Source organism: Lissotriton helveticus, chromosome 6 (genome assembly GCF_964261635.1).
Source record: "Lissotriton helveticus chromosome 6, aLisHel1.1, whole genome shotgun sequence".
Classification (NCBI taxonomy): domain Eukaryota; kingdom Metazoa; phylum Chordata; class Amphibia; order Caudata; family Salamandridae; genus Lissotriton; species Lissotriton helveticus.
Window position 1 is genome coordinate 522,187,833 of NC_136067.1, and position 20,615 is coordinate 522,208,447.

Below are 20,615 nucleotides of genomic sequence, written 5' to 3' on the forward strand. Positions count from 1 at the left end.
CGATGAGGACGAGTATGGAGAGGGTTGGGAGGGGTCTGAGGACCCTTTATCCCGTGCCTGCCAGTATGATGTGGACTGGGTAGGTGATCTGGGTGATGCCAGTGGTCTGGACGAGTCGCCCAACCCTGGGTTTGTCTCCCCGACCCCTGTGGCGTCTGAGGCAGGTGCTGCCTATTCGGTGGTCCTGATGAGGGCTGCCAAGGCCTTGAGCCTTGAGCTCCCCGTCGCGAAGGTCAAGCCGAACATTCTGACCGAAGTGTTTAAACCGCAGTCATGCCCCCAGGAGCCTCTTCTGCCGTTTAATGAGGCCCTGACGGATGTCCTTTTGGGCACCTGGTCCAGGCCCGCTTCCGGTGCACCGGTTGACCGGAACGTTGCCAGGCGTCACCGTCCGTGCTCGGACGACCCTGCCTTCCTATCCACCCATCCCTCCCCGGAGAGTCTGGTGATCCAGGCCTCCACTTCACAGTCCGCGTTCCCGTCGGCTCCGCCCGATCGGGAATCAAAGCGGTATGACCAATTTGGTAAAAAGGTCTTTTCCTCTTTGAGCGCTGGACTGCGGTCTTGTAATACCGCGTGCCTCTTGGGCCGCTACACCCACTCCCTGTGGGATACGGTCGAGGAGTGTTTGCCGCAATGCCCCCAGGAAGTGCGGGACAAGCTCACCCGGGCCTTGGTTGAAGGCCGGGATGCGGCGCGGTACTCGATCCGTTGTGGTCTGGACACGACCGACTCGCTGGGACGGGCTATGTCCACGACGGTGGCGATTCGTCGCCATGCTTGGCTGAGATCTGCCAACTTCTCGCCAGACGTCCAAAATACACTCATGGACATGCCATTTGATGGCAGTCGCCTGTTTGGTGACAAAGCGGACCACGCGCTGGAGCGCTTCAAGGACTCCAGGGTCACGGCCAAGTCCTTGGGTCTTTCGACCCAGCGCCAGCAGACGGGTTCGTTTCGCCCCTTTCGTGGCCAAGGGAGGGGCGGTCCCACACGTGCTGCCAGCCACGCGCCGCAGAACGCTCCCCAGCGCGGTGGCGGCCGTGGTTTCCGCCGTGGTGGCGGTAGAGGCCAGCGGCTAGGTCAGTCCACGCCTCCCCCCGCTGCTGCATCCAAGCCTTCCTAGTCCGAGCTTTCGGGCTCACGTGACGCCAGTGGGTGGCAGGGTTCGCCATCACCACTCCCGCTGGCGCGCGATAACATCGGACAGGTGGGTGCTGCAGCTCGTTCGAAGGGGCTACGCCCTCCCCTTCGAGTCCACTCCTCCAGCCATGCCACCGCAGAACCACCGTGTGTCGGGGGACCACTTGACACTTCTGCAGGAGGAAGTTACGGCCCTCTTGGCCAAGGGGGCCATCGAGCGCGTTCCTGGGCCAGAAGTAGGGTGTGGTTGCTACTCCCACTACTTTCTGGTGCCCAAGAAGGACAAAGGAGGCCTGCGTCCTATCTTGGACCTACGGAACGTCAACGGCTTCCTCCGGAAGGAGAAGTTCAAGATGTTGACTTTGGCTCAGGTCTTGGCTGCTCTAGACCCACAAGACTGGATGGTAGCGTTGGACTTGCAGGATGCGTATTTTCACATCCCCGTCCTGCCGGCCCACCGGCGTTACCTGCGGTTCACGGTAGGCCACGAGCACTTTCAGTTTATCGTGCTCCCATTCGGCCTTACCAGCGCCCCACGGGTGTTCACGAAAGTGATGGCGGTGGTCGCAGCTCATCTGCGCCGGTTAGGGGTTTCAGTCTTCCCCTACCTCGACGACTGGTTGTTGAAGGCGGGCTCGCCCCAGACAGTCGTCCACCACCTTCAGATGACGGCAGACCTCCTGCACGAGCTGGGGTTTTCCATCAATGTGCCGAAATCACACCTGTGTCCCTCTCAAAAGCTCCTTTTCATCGGAGCGGTTCTCGACTCGGCGCAGTTTCGGGTTTATCCCCCGGAACGGCGGGTCCGGGATATTCAGGCTCTGATTCCCATCTTTCAGCCGTTATCCCGGGTTTCGGTCAGGTTGACGCTGCGGCTTCTGGGGCTGATGGCCTCCTGCATCCTACTGGTGCATCACGCCAGGTGGCGGATGCGGGCTCTGCAGTGGGACCTGAAGTTTCAGTGGGCCCAGCATCAGGGCAACCTATCCGACCATGTCCTGATCTCGGAGGGCACTGCGAGACAGTTGCAGTGGTGGCTTACGGACCGCGATTGGGTCAGAGGCAGATCCCTCTCCCTTCCCCAACCGGAGCACGTGGTTGTGACGGACGCGTCCCTCCAGGGCTGGGGTGGCCACTTGGGAGAGGCGGAGATCAGAGGCATCTGGTCTCCGGCGGAGTCCCGGCTCCATATCAACATGTTGGAGCTGCGGGCGATTCGCCTAGCACTGAAGGCATTCCTCCCCTTTGTCAACGGGAGTGTAGTGCAGGTGTTCACGGACAACACCACCGCCATGTGGTACTGCAACAAACAGGGCGGTGTGGGGTCGTGGACCCTTTGCCAGGAGGCTCTGCGTCTCTGGCAATGGCTGGAACGTCAGGGCGTGACTCTGACGGTTCAACACCTGGCAGGTTCTCTGAACGCCAGGGCGGACGAACTCAGCCGTCGGTGCTCGGTGGATCACGAATGGCGTCTGAACTCGGACGTGGCGAGCGGCCTCTTTCAGCAATGGGGAGAGCCTTGGTTAGATCTATTCGCCACAGAAGAGAACGCGCAATGTCATCAGTTCTGCGCGTTGGAGTTTCCAAGACGGCACTCGCTCGGCGACGCCTTTCGGCGCGAGTGGAGTTGCGGTCTGTTGTACGCCTTTCCGCCTATACCACTTCTGCCCAGAGTGCTGAAGAAGATCAGGCGCGACCGGGCCCAAGTTATCCTTGTGGCTCCGGACTGGGCTCGAAGATACTGGTATCCCGAGCTACTCAGCATGACAGTCGGTCCCTCGATCCGCCTGCCCCTTCAGGAGGACCTTCTGTCGCAGCAGCAGGGGACGGTCCTCCACCCGAACCTGTCCAGTCTCCACCTCCATGCTTGGAGATTGAGCGGCGGCAGTTGAGGCCATTTGACTTGCCTCCTGAAGTCTGTGATGTAATTCTGGCAGCCAGGCGTCCCTCCACAAAGTCGGTATACGCCTGCCGGTGGAACAGATTTGTGGCATGGTGCACAGCAAAGGCTGTGGATCCCCTTTCTGCCCCTCTGTCTGAGGTTCTCCTCTTCCTCCTTTCCCTTGCCCAGCAGGGCTCTGCTCTGGGCACTATCAAGGGCTATCTTTCTGCCCTTTCCGCCTTCTTGAGGCTGCCTGATCAGCCATCTTTATTCAAGTCCCCTATTGTGTTACGATTCTTGAAGGGCATCACGCACATGTATCCCCCAACTCCGTTCGTGATGCCTCAGTGGGACTTGAACCTGGTTCTGACTTTCCTGATGTGCGCTCCCTTTGAGCCTCTTCATTCCTGTCCTCTCCGTCTTCTCACTTTAAAGACGGCCTTCCTGGTGGCTATCACCTCTGCCAGGAGAGTGAGTGAGCTCCAGGCTCTTTCTGTTAAACCTCCTTTCTTGTCTGTTCATCCTGATAAGGTGGTTCTTCGGACTAGACCTTCTTTCCTGCCCAAGGTAGTCTCTGCTTTTCACATTGGGCAGTCCATCACCTTGCCCTCCTTCTTCCCGCCTCCGCATCCTTCGAAGGATGAAGAGCGGCTCCATCGTCTGGACCCAAAACGTGCGCTTTCATTTTATATGGATCGCACACGCCAGTTCCGGGTGGATGACCAACTGTTTGTTGGCTACGTGGGTGAGAAGAAGGGAAGGGCGGTACAGAAGCGGACCATCTCTCGGTGGGTCGTTCTGTGCATCAAAGCATGCTACTCTTTGGCTCGGAAGGAGCCTCCTGTTGGGCTGAGGGCCCATTCCACTCGGGCCACGGCGGCTACTACTGCCCTGGGCCGGGAGTCCCTTTGCAGGACATTTGCCAGGCGGCCACGTGGGCCTCGCTGCACACCTTTGCGAGGCACTACTGCCTGGACAGTCAAGTCCGGAGGGATGGCTTCTTTGGCCGTTCGGTCCTCCAGGACTTTCTGGTGTAGGTTTGTATTGGTTCGCAGACCCACCACCGGGGTTGGTATTGCTGGGGTATCTATTCTAAGGTAAGGAATCTAATACTAACCTGTTTCTTTCAGATGAACAAGTTACTTACCTTCGGTAACGATATATCTGTAAGAAACAGTAGTTAGTATTAGATTCCTTACCGCCCCACCCATCCTCCCCGTTCTGCGAACTGATACCTAGGGTTAAGGACATCCCTTTCAGGGCCCTAGTTTCAAATGGCACCAGTGTTAGTTCTCACATGGCTCTGCGTGTTCTGGCGCGGAAAAGCTGTGTGCAAAGAACTGACGTCAGCGCGCGGAGGCGGCGTCTATATACTCCAGCGACGTCATCACGGCGCACGACGCCGACGACGCGGAGCCGCAGGGGACGCCTGCAGACGACGCCTACCGACGCGCAGGGGTACTGCTACGCAAAAGTTTCCGGATCCAGACTGACGCCTGGGGATATTCTAAGGTAAGGAATCTAATACTAACTACTGTTTCTTACAGATATATCGTTACCGAAGGTAAGTAACTTGTTCGTTTGGTGCAGAGGAGCTGGAAGTACGACTGCAGGTCTTGAAAGGAGCATACATAACTACCCAACCAGACCTCTCCCAAGGTTGTGATCCCAAAGTTAGCCTACTTGGCCCAACATTCCAGTCTTGCTGTGTGACGGAGATATTGGTAATGCCAGAGTGACATCAGCTGGGTCAACTTACCATCCCACTTTTTGGAGCACAATGCCACCCACCAGTTCAGGTCTAAGGGATAGGGTCTGCATGGAGCAGTTCCATCAAATTGTTGTTATCAAGTAGAACTAGTTTGGCTCGGAATGCCGGGTCGTTCCAGTCTCCACACTGATAGTCAATAACGACCAGTACATGTGCGGCTCAAAAGCATAGTTGTACTTCGGCCATTTCCATTCTTCCATTCTATACCAGAAGTCGGCATTTAGCCATAGTAGTACGGAGTGGGGGTATGGCGAATTCTGATAGGCCAAAGGAAGGGATGGATGATGGATGCAAGTTTGGTAAAGCAAGTGTTCGAGAAAGCATCGCCATTTTGAAAAGGGCGATCCTGCTGAGTACATTAAGCAACAGAGGCGTCCATTGTAGGAGTTCCTTTCGTCTTAGTAAGGAGTGGGTTGAGATTAAGGTTCTGTGTGAGGTCTGGCTCAAGGGCTTTATTATTGCCCATATACTGGAAGCTGAGGCATCTAATGGGGATGGTGCCCTGGCATGATGTTGTTTTGGAGTCACCTCGTATATGGACCAGCAGGGCCTTGCATATGTTCACCCTGAGGCCCCTTCATATATGTTTAGATGACGGAGGACTCATGGCCCAGAGAGTTGCGGGTTAGTTAAAAACAGGGGGAAATCACCTGTGTAGAGTGCAATTTTGTCTTCAACTCCACCATCCCAGCTCCAGCCAGAGACATGCGTGTCACAGCTCGCTGGTCTAGCAAGGGGTTTGAGAGCCAGCACAAAATGGAGCAGAGACAGCTGGCAGCGCTGGTGGGGTCCCTCTCTGAATGGGGAAGGGTTCTGAGAGGACGCCAATCACCTGGACGCTGCCGACTGTCGGGTGTAAAGGAGCCCTACATAATTACAAGCCAAACCCCATGCATTCAAGGACCATTTCCAGAAAGCACACTGCTTTTGTTTAATTTCCTCAAAAGATTCCTTGAATCCAATGAAGAGAAGTTTGTTGCGCCGAGATCTGTTCTCCACATCTTATTCTCGGGCACCAAGGGTAGTAGTGGATGAAGAGGGTAGTTTGGACTCCGTATTTTTCAGGACCGCGACCTCATCTTCCAAAGTCTAAAATTGGGCCTCCTCCTCGGACACTCTGGCTGCAATGCTGCAGAGATCTTGATGTAGGAGAGAGGCAGCAACTCTTACGTCCCGGATTTGGTCTCTACCACTTCTCGTGAGATCGGGATGGCCTATAGGAGAATCTGTGGAGCGCTGTACTAGTGGCAGGGTCCCCATCATTCCAGAGGATGGGCCTGTGTATTTGTTCATCTTGGTTTGTGCCCTAGGACACTTGTCCATCCCCGTGGCTTCCAAGGGCATTAGTTCTTGGTATTGGAATTCCACAGCTGTCAGGGGTCCCCCGGTGTGAATGTTCTCTCCAGGGGAGAGTGGTGCAGTGGAGTACATTCTCTAGCTCCAAGGCAGGGTTGAGGAGAAAGCCTCACAACAGACTTTCTCAAGCACACCCCACATAGCACCCCACCCCTTTGCAGACTGCAGGGGGGGGGGGCAGCACAAGCAGCATTGATCAGTCCAAACTCTCTTTGGACAATGAACTGTTAATAGTGCAGGGGGTAAGGGTTGTGTGAAGCCCCAGGGGGTTTGTCGCAAACAATACCATCCGGACTGCCGCCAAGAGCCCCCTCACCTGGGGATTTTCAAAAGCACCTCCAAGGCAGGGCATTAAGGGGGAGCCCTCCCCTCCACACCAACCAAGGGCCCACCTGATGTCTGCAGTGCTGGTGGTCGCCCCATGTCGGGATTTTGGGCCCTCCAACAGTAGGGCCTCCGAATCTGGAAGGTGGATGAGCTACTCACTCCTCCTCTGGCTCACTTGTCCTCAGGCAGTTTTCTGGGGGGGCAACCAAGTGCATTCAAGTAAGCTGTCCTATCCTTGCAGTAGCAACAGGCCAAGGCAGTGCTTCTCCAGGCTGGAAAGCCCTGTCCCACTCCACCGGTCACCAGCAGGGTAGGGTGTTGGATTGGGAGGGAGGAGGGGATTGAGACCCCAGATGCAATATGGCCTGGACATTTTCCTCCTCTTATGAGATGTTAAGGTTTTACCCTATACAGCATTGACAGGTTCTCCTAGGAGGGAATGAAACTGCTGCTACCTGGATTTTAACTAGCAGATTGGGTTAAGTGGGTATCAGTCTGATAATGCAATGCTAAATAATTGAGTGAGGCTAGTTTAGCTTTAATTTGAAGAAGCTGGGCAGGTCTTTCCAATATTTTACTTTTGTTCAAGATCTATTCATTTTTTTTTTTTTTTTCACTCTCTTCTTCTCTGAATTAACTTACTTTCTATTTTATTTGTCTTCTATTAGGAAAGATCATGCCGAGCCAAGAATGTTATATATTCATTCATGGATAAACTCTATAGGCAACCATATGAGGAAAGCACACAAACTTCACGGTCTGAAACTAAGCTACCGTCAATTTTTAGAGGTGCCAATGCTTAACAATAGTTCCTCTGCAGCTTGGACTGTGCGGACATTAAACATTTTGTTATTAAGCATGATCTTCAGTGCTGCAGGAAAAGTGAGCTGGACTGATGCTCCCAAGTTTCTGAATGCCTCCATTCTCCGACCCAGTTCCCACTGTCTATCAAGGGTCGCCCTTGACAAGTCAGATCGCACTTGAAAAAAAAAAAAGCCTTCACCAGTTAAAGATTTTTGTTTAAGGGCCAGATTTAAAATGTGATCCTTCAGGTGAAACGTATGGAAGTTCACTAGAATCTTGCGGGGCTTTGCCCGCTGCTGATTACGCCTGAAGGGGTCCCTATTAATCCGTTGAATGTCTAGATTGAGCTCCTCCTCTGTATGTTTTAAATTTAAAGATGTTATTAGGAGTTGGATAATATATGCCTTAATGTTGGAACCTTCATTTGCTTCCGGTACATTCAGGATGCGAATGTTACAGCGCCTCGCATTATTTTCTAGGACCTCCATTCTTTCAGCCAGTAGAGTATCCTCTCTTTTAAGTTTTACTATTTCCTCCTTAGCATTGTCTAGCTCTATGCACATTACTGCTGTCGTTTCTTCCAAAGCCCCCGTTCTTGAAAAAAGCCCATTAATTTTGCTATCTAGTGATTCACAGTATGACCTAATCTCTCTCTGGATTTTAGATGACTCCTCAAAGCCTCGTTTATTGTCAGCTGTCAAATTGGAAAACATAGTTAGAACTGAAGAAAGATCTAAAGGTGCGGTAGAGACAGTGGTGTCTGGTGGTAGTTGTGTTGCAGAACTAAGAAGAAGAGGGCTCTGAGCTAATTGCAATATAGTACTCTGAGTATTCTGGTCTGGAATTAAAGGAATTGAAGGAACCTCCTGTAGTTGAAGTTGATTATGCGACTCTAAATCTACCAATGCCAGACTTGCGTTTGCTTCAAGATTGATACATCTACCAGAGAGACTAGAGTCTTCCGATCCTGTAATGTTGGAAGGAAAGGCAGGAATCTTGTCGAGATTTAAAGAGGTGATCACACTATCACCTCCATTAATATTCTGTTGCGTTAGTAATTCTGGTGTTAAGACTGCGTTTATATCTGCATTCTCTGGCATAGTGCCTGGCCGTGTGTTTTCCATGGGTAGACCCCTTCCCTTCTCATCGGTTTGATTTACATTACAAGACCCCCCATCCATGTTTAGAGAGACAGAGGCCATCTCACCAGTTATTATTGGGCTAGAGATTGTATCTGAGGATGCTCTGGTAGGGTAGTGGTTACTCTGTGAGAGGCTTAGAACCTGAGGTATGGCCTTAAAATAAGACCGCAAAGAGGGTGTTATCTTGGAGCCCGAATCCAAGACTGATTTTACTGCCTTGGATTTCTTGGAGCGTTTAGGCTTAGCCTCTGCAGAGAGGTAAGAGGAGGACTTAGTGGGCGTATTATTGGTACCACAAATAACACCACTGGACTTAGTGGATACTGCACAAGTAGGATTAACTAATTTGAGACCTACAACAGTATTATCACAGTCCTCCTGCCCAGTGACCTGCGTGGATTCCAGAGCTGAGGCGGAAAACAGGTTAGATTTATCTGAATTTGCCTTCCCTCCTCGGTTTTGATGGAAACTCCCTGTTTTAGCTGTTTTCCTTCCTCTACGACCCTTCCTAGATATTACTGGGGTCAATTTTGCAGTAAACTCAGGTTGAGTTGAGTTTCGACTTCTAAGGGAATATGGGTTTTTAGCACAGCTAACACTCTGTTTTAAGGTCCCTACCCCAGGGTCTAAATCTTCCTTAAGTCCAGCGAAACCCACAAACTGTTTCTCTTGCGGCTCCACCAAAAGTTGAACAGCCACTGCCTCCTTCGCCCCCTGACCCCCCCTTCACCTCGTTTGTCGTCAGATATGGTGTCACGGAATCTCCTGCTACCTCCAATAGAGCGGGAGCCAACGCGCTCCCGGCCGTGGTCCCGCTTTCTGCCGCCACCGTCACCCGTCCTTCTCCGCCAGCAACCACAGGAAGAGTGTCTCTGCAAAGGGAGCGAGCTTGCCTCCCGCGACGGTGCTCCAGGGCGGCCCGGTGCCACTTCTAAGGCGCCGACGACGAGAGGATCCGTGCCTGCAGTATAGACCGAGCCGGCAGCGGGAGAGTAGCGCCCAGGAGAGCGGACGCTGAGTCAGAACCAAACACGCCCCCAGCGAGCACGAGCATGGAAGGCGAGAGGAGACCGAGCCTGATGGCCCCAAAGTCTGGATAATAACCTCGGCTCAACAGAAAGTAGGTATATTACACACAAAAAGGAGGCTATAGACGATGACAGCACATGCAGATTAAGCTAATCGAGCTGGCGCATGAATGTAGCCCTCATCAGAAAAAGAAAAGCCGAACGCTCCGCGAGAGCCCAGAGCGGGGTATCGCGGCAAATGGAAGTATAAATAACAAGAAAACACATACAATTCTGTTAAAAAAAAAAAAAAGTAATTAATAAAAATTTTAAAAAGCAATAGCAAATCACAAGAGCACGAATATATGCATACTACCTCTACAAACCTTTACAGAGATATCAGTTAATGCTACTTAAATAAATTGGAGTTTGACCATAAAGGGTTCGACCGAAATTAGACATATTTAGTCCTCCAATACTTTAATCATTAACGCTGAGCCTGGACAGAGTATCGGGGGTATCACAAAGCGGACCTGTTCCGGTTGGTTAACCAGGGGTTCCTCAGGGGAGGGGTGGTGGTTTTCACGTGGGTAAGGGTTAGGGAAATAAAAAATAAAATGCTTCTCATCTCTAAAATGGCGGTCGATAATTTTATAAATGAACAATGGACGAATTTTGCTCTTGTTAGTAATACTAAGTGGTGTGAGTTAGCTGGACTCTTTATCATTAGATATGTCTATTATGATTACCATTAAGATTCTCTCCTGGAATGTTAATGGCCTGCGCACCAAACCTAGATCTAACACAATCTTACAATACATCCGTGACTTTGATGCGCAGGTCATTATTCTCCAGGAGACACACTTGGTTGAAGCTGAAGTATTGGACCTGGTAAAAAAAGAACAGATGGATAGATTTATCAGTCACTACATCTCAAACAGTTAACACTAGAGGGGTTGTTATACTCTTTAAGAAAACTATCGCAACAAGGCTTTTGAAGCAGAAGGTTGACCCTTTTGGTAGGTGGGCAATAGCGGCTGTCATGATAGGGGGATCATGCGTTACGCTGGTTGGTTATTATGGGCCTAACCGTGGCGACCCATCTGCCCTGGCCACGCTGTTCTCTGAGCTTTTACATTTTCCAGAACCTATGATAATAGCGGGAGATTTTAACATCGTGCTCGATCCGCTCCTGGATAAGTCTTCTTCTGGCCGACAACTTGCTCACTCTAAATCTAGAGATCTCCTAATTAAATATATGTATCAATATGGATTTATTGATATTTGGAGGTCTAGGTCGGGTCAGAAAACCGGCTTTTCCTTCAGAAATTACAAGTACCGTCATAGATCTAGGATCGATTTTATTTTGATAAACAAGGTTTGGGATAAATCGGTTAGGAGTGTAACGTATCTACCATCTCACCTGTCCGATATTTCGGCGATACTCTTAGACTTCGAACTGCAGTCTCAACCCCCGACTAGGTCTTGGTCAATCAACAGATCTTTTCTCACATCCCCCGAAGATTTGGAGTATGTTAAAGTGGAGACGAAAGAATTTTTAAAATTAACATTGGTTCGGCGTGCTCTAGTACAGTATGGGACGCTTTCAAATGCTCTTTGAGAGGGGTTATTAAGAATAAAACTTTGTTTCGTAAGAAACAGTATACCCAAGCGGTTACACTGATAGAGGCTAATATATCAACAGCCCAATCAGAATTAGATAATCTTAGCAATCCCGCCGAACATGTCGCACAGGCTAAACATGAGGAGCTGATGAAGCTTAAAGGGCAGCTGGCTTCTATATTAAACCAACGTATTTTGCAAAGGTGGGAAGCCAGTAAATTAGCCAATTTTGAATTTGGTGAAGGGGCGGGCAAATTACTAGCCTGGAAGCCTAGAACAGATCAGACACGAAATAATATTGACTCCATAATCACTGGCTCCGGTACAGTATCTTCGGACCCAGAAATAAGGTCAGCCTTCAAAGATTTTTTCCAGGCTATATATCGAGAGGACAATAACATCACCTCCATTAATGTAGGAAACTGGCTTAATAAAATTTCACTACCAGAACTTTCTACAGAACAAGTGGCTTTTTTTAGATCATCTATAATGGTAGAAGAGGTATCGGCTGCCATACTAAATAGTAAATCTGGAAAGGCGGCGGGCCCGGATGGCCTACCAGCAGAGATATACAAACACATTGCAGCTGATATCGCTCCCTTTCTAACCAAGTTATTCAATCTGGTTCTGATAGATGGCGATCTACCGCCCACATCTTGGAATAAAGCTTCCATCACGCTTATTCTGAAACCAGGGAAGCCATCCACCGCCTGCGGATCGTATCGCCCAATTTCAGTTCTTAACGCTGACTATAAGATCTTCGCGTCACTACTAGCCAAGAGACTGGGGCAGGTTGCCTCCTCAGTCCTACATTCTAACCAAAAGGGCTTTGTTAAAGGTCGCCAACTTTATGAGCTGATATACGACCTAATAGGAGCGATTGACATGGCAACTAGTTCATCGCTACCCTTGGCTATTCTCACCCTGGACGAAGCCAAGGCCTTCGACAGGGTCAATTGGGTATACTTGTCGGGGGCCTTGGAAAAATTCTGCGTGGATCGGGCCTTTCGCAGAGCGGTGGAGTTACTGTATCATAACCCCTCGGCCTCGGTCTTAGTTACTGGCGGCCTGTCGGAACCATTTACCATCACAAGGGGCACCCGGCAGGGTTGCCCGCTTTCGCCCCTACTCTTTGATCTCTATATATAGCCATTTGCCCAAATAATTCGCGAACATATTAACATTGTTCCATTTAGATATAGAGAATGGGGAAAAAAAGTATCTTTGTATGCTGACGATCTTATGATCATAACCTCAGATATCAGCACAGCGTTTCCGACAGTCCTAAATCTAGCACAACAATTTGGCAACATCTCTGGCTATGAAGTCAACGCCACAAAGACCGAGGTTATGGCATGGAACAGCATAACAGCGCGACTCCCTGTGCAACCCTGTGACAACATGAGATATCTAGGCATAAAAATTGTAAAGGATATTAATCTGATCGCCCATACAAATCTCAATCTGGTGGCTAAAGAATGTAGGAAACTAATGAGTTCTTGGAGACAGCTCCTAGGTCGATCAAACTTAGTTAAGATGTCTATCTTACCTAGGCTGACCTTTATTTTTAACCTCTTCAGCGCGACCGCGATTCCCCCTCCGGTGCTGGGCCCTAATAAAAACGGGCGTGGTCATGACGGAACGGTTCCGTCATGAGCACAGCTCAACCGTAGCTCATGACGGAACCGTTCCGTCATGAGCATCGAAGGGGTTAATAGCTTACCGCTCTACTTTGATAAAACATTGATAGCAAAGATGCAGAGTGACATCACCTCATTTGTATGGAGGAACAAGACTGCAAGAATTTCTCGGAGCAAATTAAGGCGTCGTAGGGAGAAGGGTGGTTTGGCCGGTCCTGACATCCAGATTTATGCTTGGGCCTTTCAGTTGACACACGCCCGAATGCTACTTAAAACTCCATCAGATCAGGGCATTGGTTTAATGTTTTCAACACTATTACAATGTGAAGGTCTAGGTCAGATGGGTTTTTTATTTAAGTTCGGAGACCCCAAATTTTTTAAGAAAATCAAGCTGAAGGTATTGCAGGGCCTAGCAAGAACCTGGTATAACCTTAGAACCACTACCAAAATAGGCTACCACTCTAACAGTTCTCCTATATAGGATCTTCCTGTACCTCCGGGCTGGACTAAAGATGCATTGATAAGTCCACTAAAAGATGCTGGAATTTTAACATGGGGAGATCTGTTCTTCGAAGGGGAAATGCTTTCCTGGGAACATCTAGTGAGTAAGGTAGGCCCCAATCTCTCTAGACTTAAATTCCTGCAAATCTCAAGTTGGGCACAAGCACAAAAATATGGTCCCACACGTCGTCAACAACGACCTTTAGAAGGAAGTAGTCAACTAGAATCCTGCTTACTTGACATCGCACCAAAGTCTGAAGAGGTTTCCCACTTTTACAATTTAATCTTAGAGGAGATAGATGGAGTATTCCAACTTCCGGACCAGCTGTGGGGTTCCTTATTTCCTGCATTAAATATGAATGAACTTTGGTTAACATCCTGCCACGTTCTCTGGGACATTGTTAAACCTGCCTGGCTTCGCAGAAACCTCTTCTTTACCCTTCATAGGGCCTATTATTCTCCCCAGAGGTTGTCTAAATTCTCAACAGGTACACCAGTGGCTTGTCCCCGTTGTGGTCAAGTGGCAGCCTCAGATGCTCACATGTTTTATGAATGCCCATATTTAACATCTTTCTGGCAATCAATAGACAATAAATTAACTTCTTCAATAGGCTCTATTGTGAGTATAGATCTCTGCCTTGTAATTTTTGGAGTAACGGACAAAAAACGGAGTGCTAATAACAACCTCTTGTTCTACTCAATGCTGGTGGCCCGACGTGAGATCTGCAGGTGTTGGAAAGAGGCCTCTCCCCCGACGTTGCACGACTGGAGTTCTTCCATGCTTCATATATCAAAATTGGATCTTTCCAGGGCTGGTAAACCTGAAAAAAGAGCTTTTTGGTTGAAACTCGATTGGTCTCAATAACTAGAGCTGGGTTGTTGTTTTTTTGTTTGTTTTTTCCCCCCAGTTCCAATGATTATGAAGCCATGACACACTCTTTTCGCTCTATCACTCAATTTGTGGTAACAGCAATGGTGGAATCTGGCTAATGGCAATCACCATCCAAACAGTACACAAGGGTCTGTGATTTTTTGTGAAACTGACATAGCTGTAGGGTCCTGGTGCTTTCTCACTACGATCGACCCCTACCAGTCTTGCACTGAGACAGTATGTCTTTTTCTAAAATCACACTTCTCCTAGTCCACGGTACTATTGGGCCAGCCATGGTTGAGATGAGGAACAAAGAAAAAAAAATCTATTCTTAAGAGACTAACTTTGTAAGTTTGCAGTAGATTTTTAAAACCTTTCTTGTTTTTAACTCAATTATACATGTGGTAGGATAGGCATTTTATCTTTATCTACATACTTTTGGTATTTGAACTAGAATATGTTCTCTGTGCCCATAGATTTTTCCAGCTTTCTTTGAGGGTTTCATCCACTCATCTTATTGTTGACTTGTTGCTGCTTCAACTATTTAAGTAACATCTTAAAACATTCTTTGCTGGCATATTGCTGACAAGTCTGGACCACTGGATAAATCATTTTTTCATGGTCTTCAGTAGCCAGCCCAGATTGGTGCTTGGGAGAGATAAGGACCACCATTAGATTAATGAGTTACTAACTTGGTTTGGGCTACTTTCTTCAGGGCTCTGTAAGGTAGCGGGGATTGATAAGTAAATTCCTTGTGTGGTGGTTGGCCGTTCTTAGTTGTTTACACGATTGAAGAATTATCTTACTTCGGGATCTTTGCAGTCGGATCTGATCCACTGGGGTGTGTAAAGTTGTGAAGACTAGCACTTTGCAATTTTTCATACTGTATTACACTTCACTGACATTCCAAGGCTCAAACACATACATTCAACCCATCCAAACACAATCTTCTTTCTTACTGCTGTTGGAACGTGTGACCTTGCGAGTGCACAGATCTTAGCTACAGAGATTTTTCGTTGTTATTCAGAGCAGTTCATTTCAGTGAAACATTAAAATGACCCAGCATTTCTGTTAGGTGATCCTAACACTTTGAGAGAAATGGCTTGGTATCTCCAACTTTATGAAAACTCATATAGTATTTTAGTGCACATTGCCCCCTGTTGTGCGCAATGTCTTCAGTCAGTCATCGACTTTCAGCCATCTCCGTTTTGTATATTTGGACCGATGGCTCTGTTTTGAACAAATACAGGAAGGATGTAAACATCCCAGCTTGGAAAGTGCTGCTATCTAAAAAGCCAATCTTGTTTGGGTGTGCCAGGCATTATTTGGGTAATCTGGTAGGTAGCGATGTCACCAGTCATTGAGAGGGACTGCATGCTCATTTAACAAACATGCAAAACAGTTAGTGCTTGAACTGAAAATAATAAATATTTTCTCAGCTGTATGTACAGTAAGAAGTGTTCTCTCGGCGACAGTAGTCTAGTCTCTAATTATGAGGTGCTGCGAGTGAAGATGTGCTGAGCATTTGAGAAAGAAGTGATAACATTGTGGCTTCTCTCAGGCCAGCGCAGTCCCAGTGGGACACCGGTGCCCTTCAGCAGGTGGCCACGTGATCTAATGACCCTGCTTGTCTGTTTCCCTTTCACTTTCAGGCTGCCCGTTCCGCCACAGCGATCCTGAACTGCTGAAGCAGAAACTGCAGTCCTACAAGATCCCATCAGCAGGGGTAACTCAGGTGAGATGAATCAATTTCTTAATTTGTGCTGAATCAAGGCTGCCTGTCCTTAACATCATCCATGTTCCCTAAAACAGTGTCTTGAAGATGTTCGTTTCCCTGCAGCAATTTGCTTAATGTGGGATAAATAGCACCCTTTTTTCTTAATTCTCTTGTGACCGCACTTTATTCTTCCACTCCAGAAGAAAGTGTCTTTGCTACTTTGTGAAACTTTTACAGTAATGTTACATTATTGTGGTGAATTTCTTTGAGTGGAAGAACTATACCCAACACTCACCGGCGAACAGTGGTGCCTATTGTTCAAGGGACCTGGCAGAATTAAAGGACCTTGCGGCAGTGAATGCTTTGAGTCCTGGGAATTTACTATACTGTAAAGCAGTGCTTTAAATGGTCCGATACTGAGTACCGGCACTCTTTTATTTTGAGAGGGAGAGTACCGGTACTTCTCAAGAGAAATGTAATACTTTTAATGGGAGAGTACCGGCACTTCTCAGAAACAAGCAGGTACTCTGGTACAGGCTCTGGTACAGAGTACCGGCACTTCTATTTTTCCATTTCAAGAACTGCTGTAAAGGCGCAATATGATCGTATCTCATGAGCCTGTTCTACGACTCCAACACGAGCTTTAAGTTAAACTGGGCAGCTCTACATAACCACGAGATAGAAAATGCATGAGTGAATGCAGAATACGATTGAAGAGGTGAGCATTCTCTTACTCATACTAACGTTTGCATTGACATATTTTGTTGCAATGGACCGCTTCCAAGCAAATAATAGACACCAGGTCTTGTTAGGCATTTACTAACAGTGTGTGGCAATCATCCAAATATACAGTATATTGGGTAACCAGCTGTGTTATGAGAGATGCCGCAGGTTCGGTGTACTGAAAAATTTTTTTTACCTTCAGTTTGAAAGAATCCTTTGAAATTCTAACTGATACCTGTGTACACCTACGGGGGTATTTATATATAGAAAAATTGTATGTTTTATTAAATTTATACAGCCCTCAAAGGTCTCTGTTGTCTGGCAGCTGAGGCCCCAGATATCGGTACCATTTTGGATGTGCTGAGTTCTTAAGCTCGACAATGTGCCGCCTCTCATAATAAGAGAATGCCCATATTCCGCAGCCTAATTATCAAGGCTGCGGACTGTGTACTTTTAAAATGGTACCCATTGTCCTCTACAACTAGACTGCACATTCAGATCCCAAGATGGTGCCATTGTCCATGGCCTCAGCAACAAGTTTGTAGACTAAGGAGGTCCCTGCCTGTTGGGTTTCATGGACCTCGTGACTTGGAAATGTAGTTTTTCAAAGCATATGTGGGGCTTCCCTCACTTAGAAAGAGTTAGGGTGTGCTCACGGTGCCCCTTATGTGGTCTTTCATAAAAATGTTTAGTTTGTGGGAATCGTGCCCCACGTTCTGTGGTGGCAATAGCAAAAGAAAATGTTCTCTTGTTGCCAGCCAATAAGAGTGTTGCGGTCTGCGGCCTCCTTTTAGAGAATGCAGACCCAAAAGGGATGACTTGAGAAAAATCTACCTTGTTGAATATGATTTATTAGTGTTTGAGAACCATCTACAGATTAACGGTCCAGATTTCTCGGTCTTTGCCAACTGGTTGGCTCAGTTGTAGGGTCCTGCAAACACCAATTTTCTAACACTAATTTCTTAAACAACTGAATGAGTTTACACCAAACCAGGCAAAGGAATTTTCTTGAATACAGTTCTTTCTAGTCAAGTTTGGTGTAATTCCAATCAGCAGTGTCTTTCTGTAGCTGCATCAGTGGTTTACTGTAGGATTAAAAACACCTCCCCTCCCTACCCTTCCCCCACTAGATATACCAATTCGGATGGATAAGTCTTCCTGGAGATTCCTAACCTTTTTGATATTCCCATATGCTTGACTCGTCTAGAAAAATTTCAGTAACTCTTCTCTGCCAGTAGCGGGTGTTTGCCTCTGTCTTGTACCAACATTAACATTACATCACCATAGCGCTATAGCAGCACTCTCACAGCAGTTCCCTATTTTCTACGCCTCTCAATATGGATACAGAGCAGCTCTCTGTGGAACAGTTTCTATGAAAGTTAGCTTTTACTGTGCTAGGCAGGTTGGCTCCACCGAAAACATTAGGCTTCAAAACATGTTGTTCCTGCCATGGACAAATGTCTATTTTGGACCCTCATGAGGTATGTCAGTGTTGCATGGGGCCTAAGCACAATTCATATTTGTGCGAACAGTCTGGCCAAATGCACTTAAAATGATACAATAATTATGATGAACACGCACAACCTGTGTATCCGGTAAATAAAAACTCAAGTTTTCCTACTTGCGGTGTGCTCCTGGGGTTTCGCTCTCCGATCTAGAGCGTCAAATGTTCAAAGCATGAGGTATCGCACCCGGACTAGGATTAGTCCCCCTAGGCACAAAAGGGAACCCTGCGAAGGGTATTCAACACATTGTATCTCAACAAAAAAGATCATCCACAGTTTATAGTTGGATATTTAATGGGTTTATCCAATATTCATGAAGGAAATTATATATGCCCTTATAATTGAAATGTTAGCGATGAATCCAAATAAGCAGTTGTACATCTCAATTATCCTCCTCTCACTTCATGCCCATCCCAATGCACTTTGGGCACTCAGCCCTTCGTCAGGGGACAATTCTGTGATGCAAAAAGAATATAACATAATGAGTAAACCGTCCTGCTCGCAATCCCTGGTGTAAAGATACCACTTGATGATTCTTTATGGTGCAATGGAAACATGCGTCAGTGTAGCGTGGCTAAAAGAACCAGCTGTCGTGATACTCCATCAATCATGCTCTAATGCGAACCACAAATGTATAATAATCTGCTATTCAAAGTGCGGTTGAACTAAAACACAAGAAGGTCAAGTGTGCAGTTCCAAGAAATGCAGCAAATAAAAGAAAATGTGCTAAAACAACCATTAAGCTCCCTGGGCGGTCACAACACGGCGGTTGTGACACAGAACGTTACCCGTCTGATGTGTGTTTTTTTTTTTTTTTAAACGTGACCGTAAGTGAATGCCCATGTTAGTCATAGCACATGCGAGTTCATCTTACTGTGGATTAGCAGCGCCGTAAGCCCCAAGGTCAGTAACCAATTTAAAACGCGAAGTAACAGGCACAATTTAAAATAGGCTTACAAGCTTAATACTCACTCGTAAAGCGTGCATGTAGTGTCTTCCTGCATGCAGTGATGAACCAGAAGTTGGATGAGCGCGATCTGTATGCCCGTTAGAAAGAACACCAGTGAAAGAGGACTATTAAGACCAATGTGAACAAAAGGGAAAGAAAAGGACTCGCGTGTTGGTTCTAGGTTTGTGAATTTCATGGTGGCCATTTTGGAGTGTAGAGAAAGCACCCAGTTAAAGCCTGGATATGAGAAACATGCAGTAGTTTGTGGGAAAACAAATACAAACACCCTGAATAACCCCAAAGTACACGAAAAGTAACTTGGAAATGGTGGCGATCCAAACAAGATCATCTGATTTGAAGTGGCAAAACGAGTTCCATTGAAATGGGAAAATAACAATGAGAACAGAAATGAAAAATGGAACAAAAAGTTAGCACTCAATCAACGGAGATAAAATATCACAAATAACATTGAAATTCCATCCTGTCATTTATTCCATGTGGTTTCAATGCGTCAAGATGTCTGATCCAAAAGTTCTCTCTTTGTAATAGGTAGTTGTTATTGTCTCTACCCTCACTTTTTGCTACAACTTCTAAGACTAGAAATTTCAATTGGCTGATGTTGTGGTTTTGTTCAAGGAAATGGCTGGTTACAACAGATTTCATATTCTTGGTTCTAATATTGCTTTTATGTTCGTTGATCCAAGTTTTAATTTTTCTCTCAGTTTTTCCGACGTTTACTTTGCCACCTGGGCATTTTAACAGTTAGACCACATTCATGGTGTCGCAAGTTGCTGAAACTTTCAAATTGATCTTGGTGCCTTTTCTAGGGTGTGTCATAGTGGAACATTGAATGATGTTATGCAATTGTTGCAGTTATGACACAGGACTGTCCCTTTTGGTTTGATTTGTTGAGGGTTCTCCTTGTGGCTGGTCAGTTTCCTGCAAAGAGTTTTCTGTGGAAACTTAGGAATAGTGCTGTGGATTTGGAGTATGAACACAGCTAACATGGTCACATGTTGAAGAGTTCTGAATTGGAGTTTGTGGATTAGTAGTTTGAAGAAGTGGGTAGTTTGGAAAATAATATCGGAGCAACGTGGGGGACACTATTTTGTTGTTTTGCAGCTGGTGTTGAACCATCTGAATGCTATATCATCCCTGCTGTTCAGCTTTGGATTTTACATCAACCAATGTAGGTTGCACCTAGAGCCCTCATCGCCTTCAGTTAATGGAGGTAGTGCTGGATACATCTCTAAAACCCTTCCTTCCTCCTTATTGGTTTCTGGACATTCGGGTTGTCACTCTGACATTTTGAGAAGGATCTCCGATTCTAGCCCTGACAGTCCTTTAACTAGCTCTACTAGTTTGTTGTAGTCTCCTGGTCACTCATGAATGGAGGCGCATCAATCAATCAATCAATCGAAAATTTGTAAAGCGCAGCAAATCACATGCGGGCCTCCAGTGGTGCCTTTGCTTGCACTGGATCCAACATTTGGCCTGACAGATAGCAAGATCGACCTGGAAATAGCACCTGGTCATCAGTGGTGGTCAGTGGGGAGGCATCTCAGCTGTGGAACACCCTTCTGCCAGTTACAAGCTGTGGGTGTGCTCATCAAAAGGATTTGTAGATTAAAATATTTCGCTCCTGAGAGGAGCA

The 20,615-nt window shown here is 47.3% G+C and overlaps 1 protein-coding gene across 4 annotated transcripts in view; it reads left to right on the plus strand.

Annotated features, from left to right (window-relative positions):
- Window positions 1-20,615, plus strand: part of PRIM2 (DNA primase subunit 2) — a 1,274,342-nt gene that overhangs the window by 864,265 nt on the left and 389,462 nt on the right. For all 4 annotated transcript variants that reach the window (XM_078647995.1, XM_078647996.1, XM_078647994.1 and 1 more), the window contains one exon: window positions 15,720-15,802. In XM_078647995.1, coding sequence (XP_078504121.1) covers window positions 15,720-15,802 — 83 coding nt within the window. The remainder of the gene's footprint in view (window positions 1-15,719; window positions 15,803-20,615) is intronic.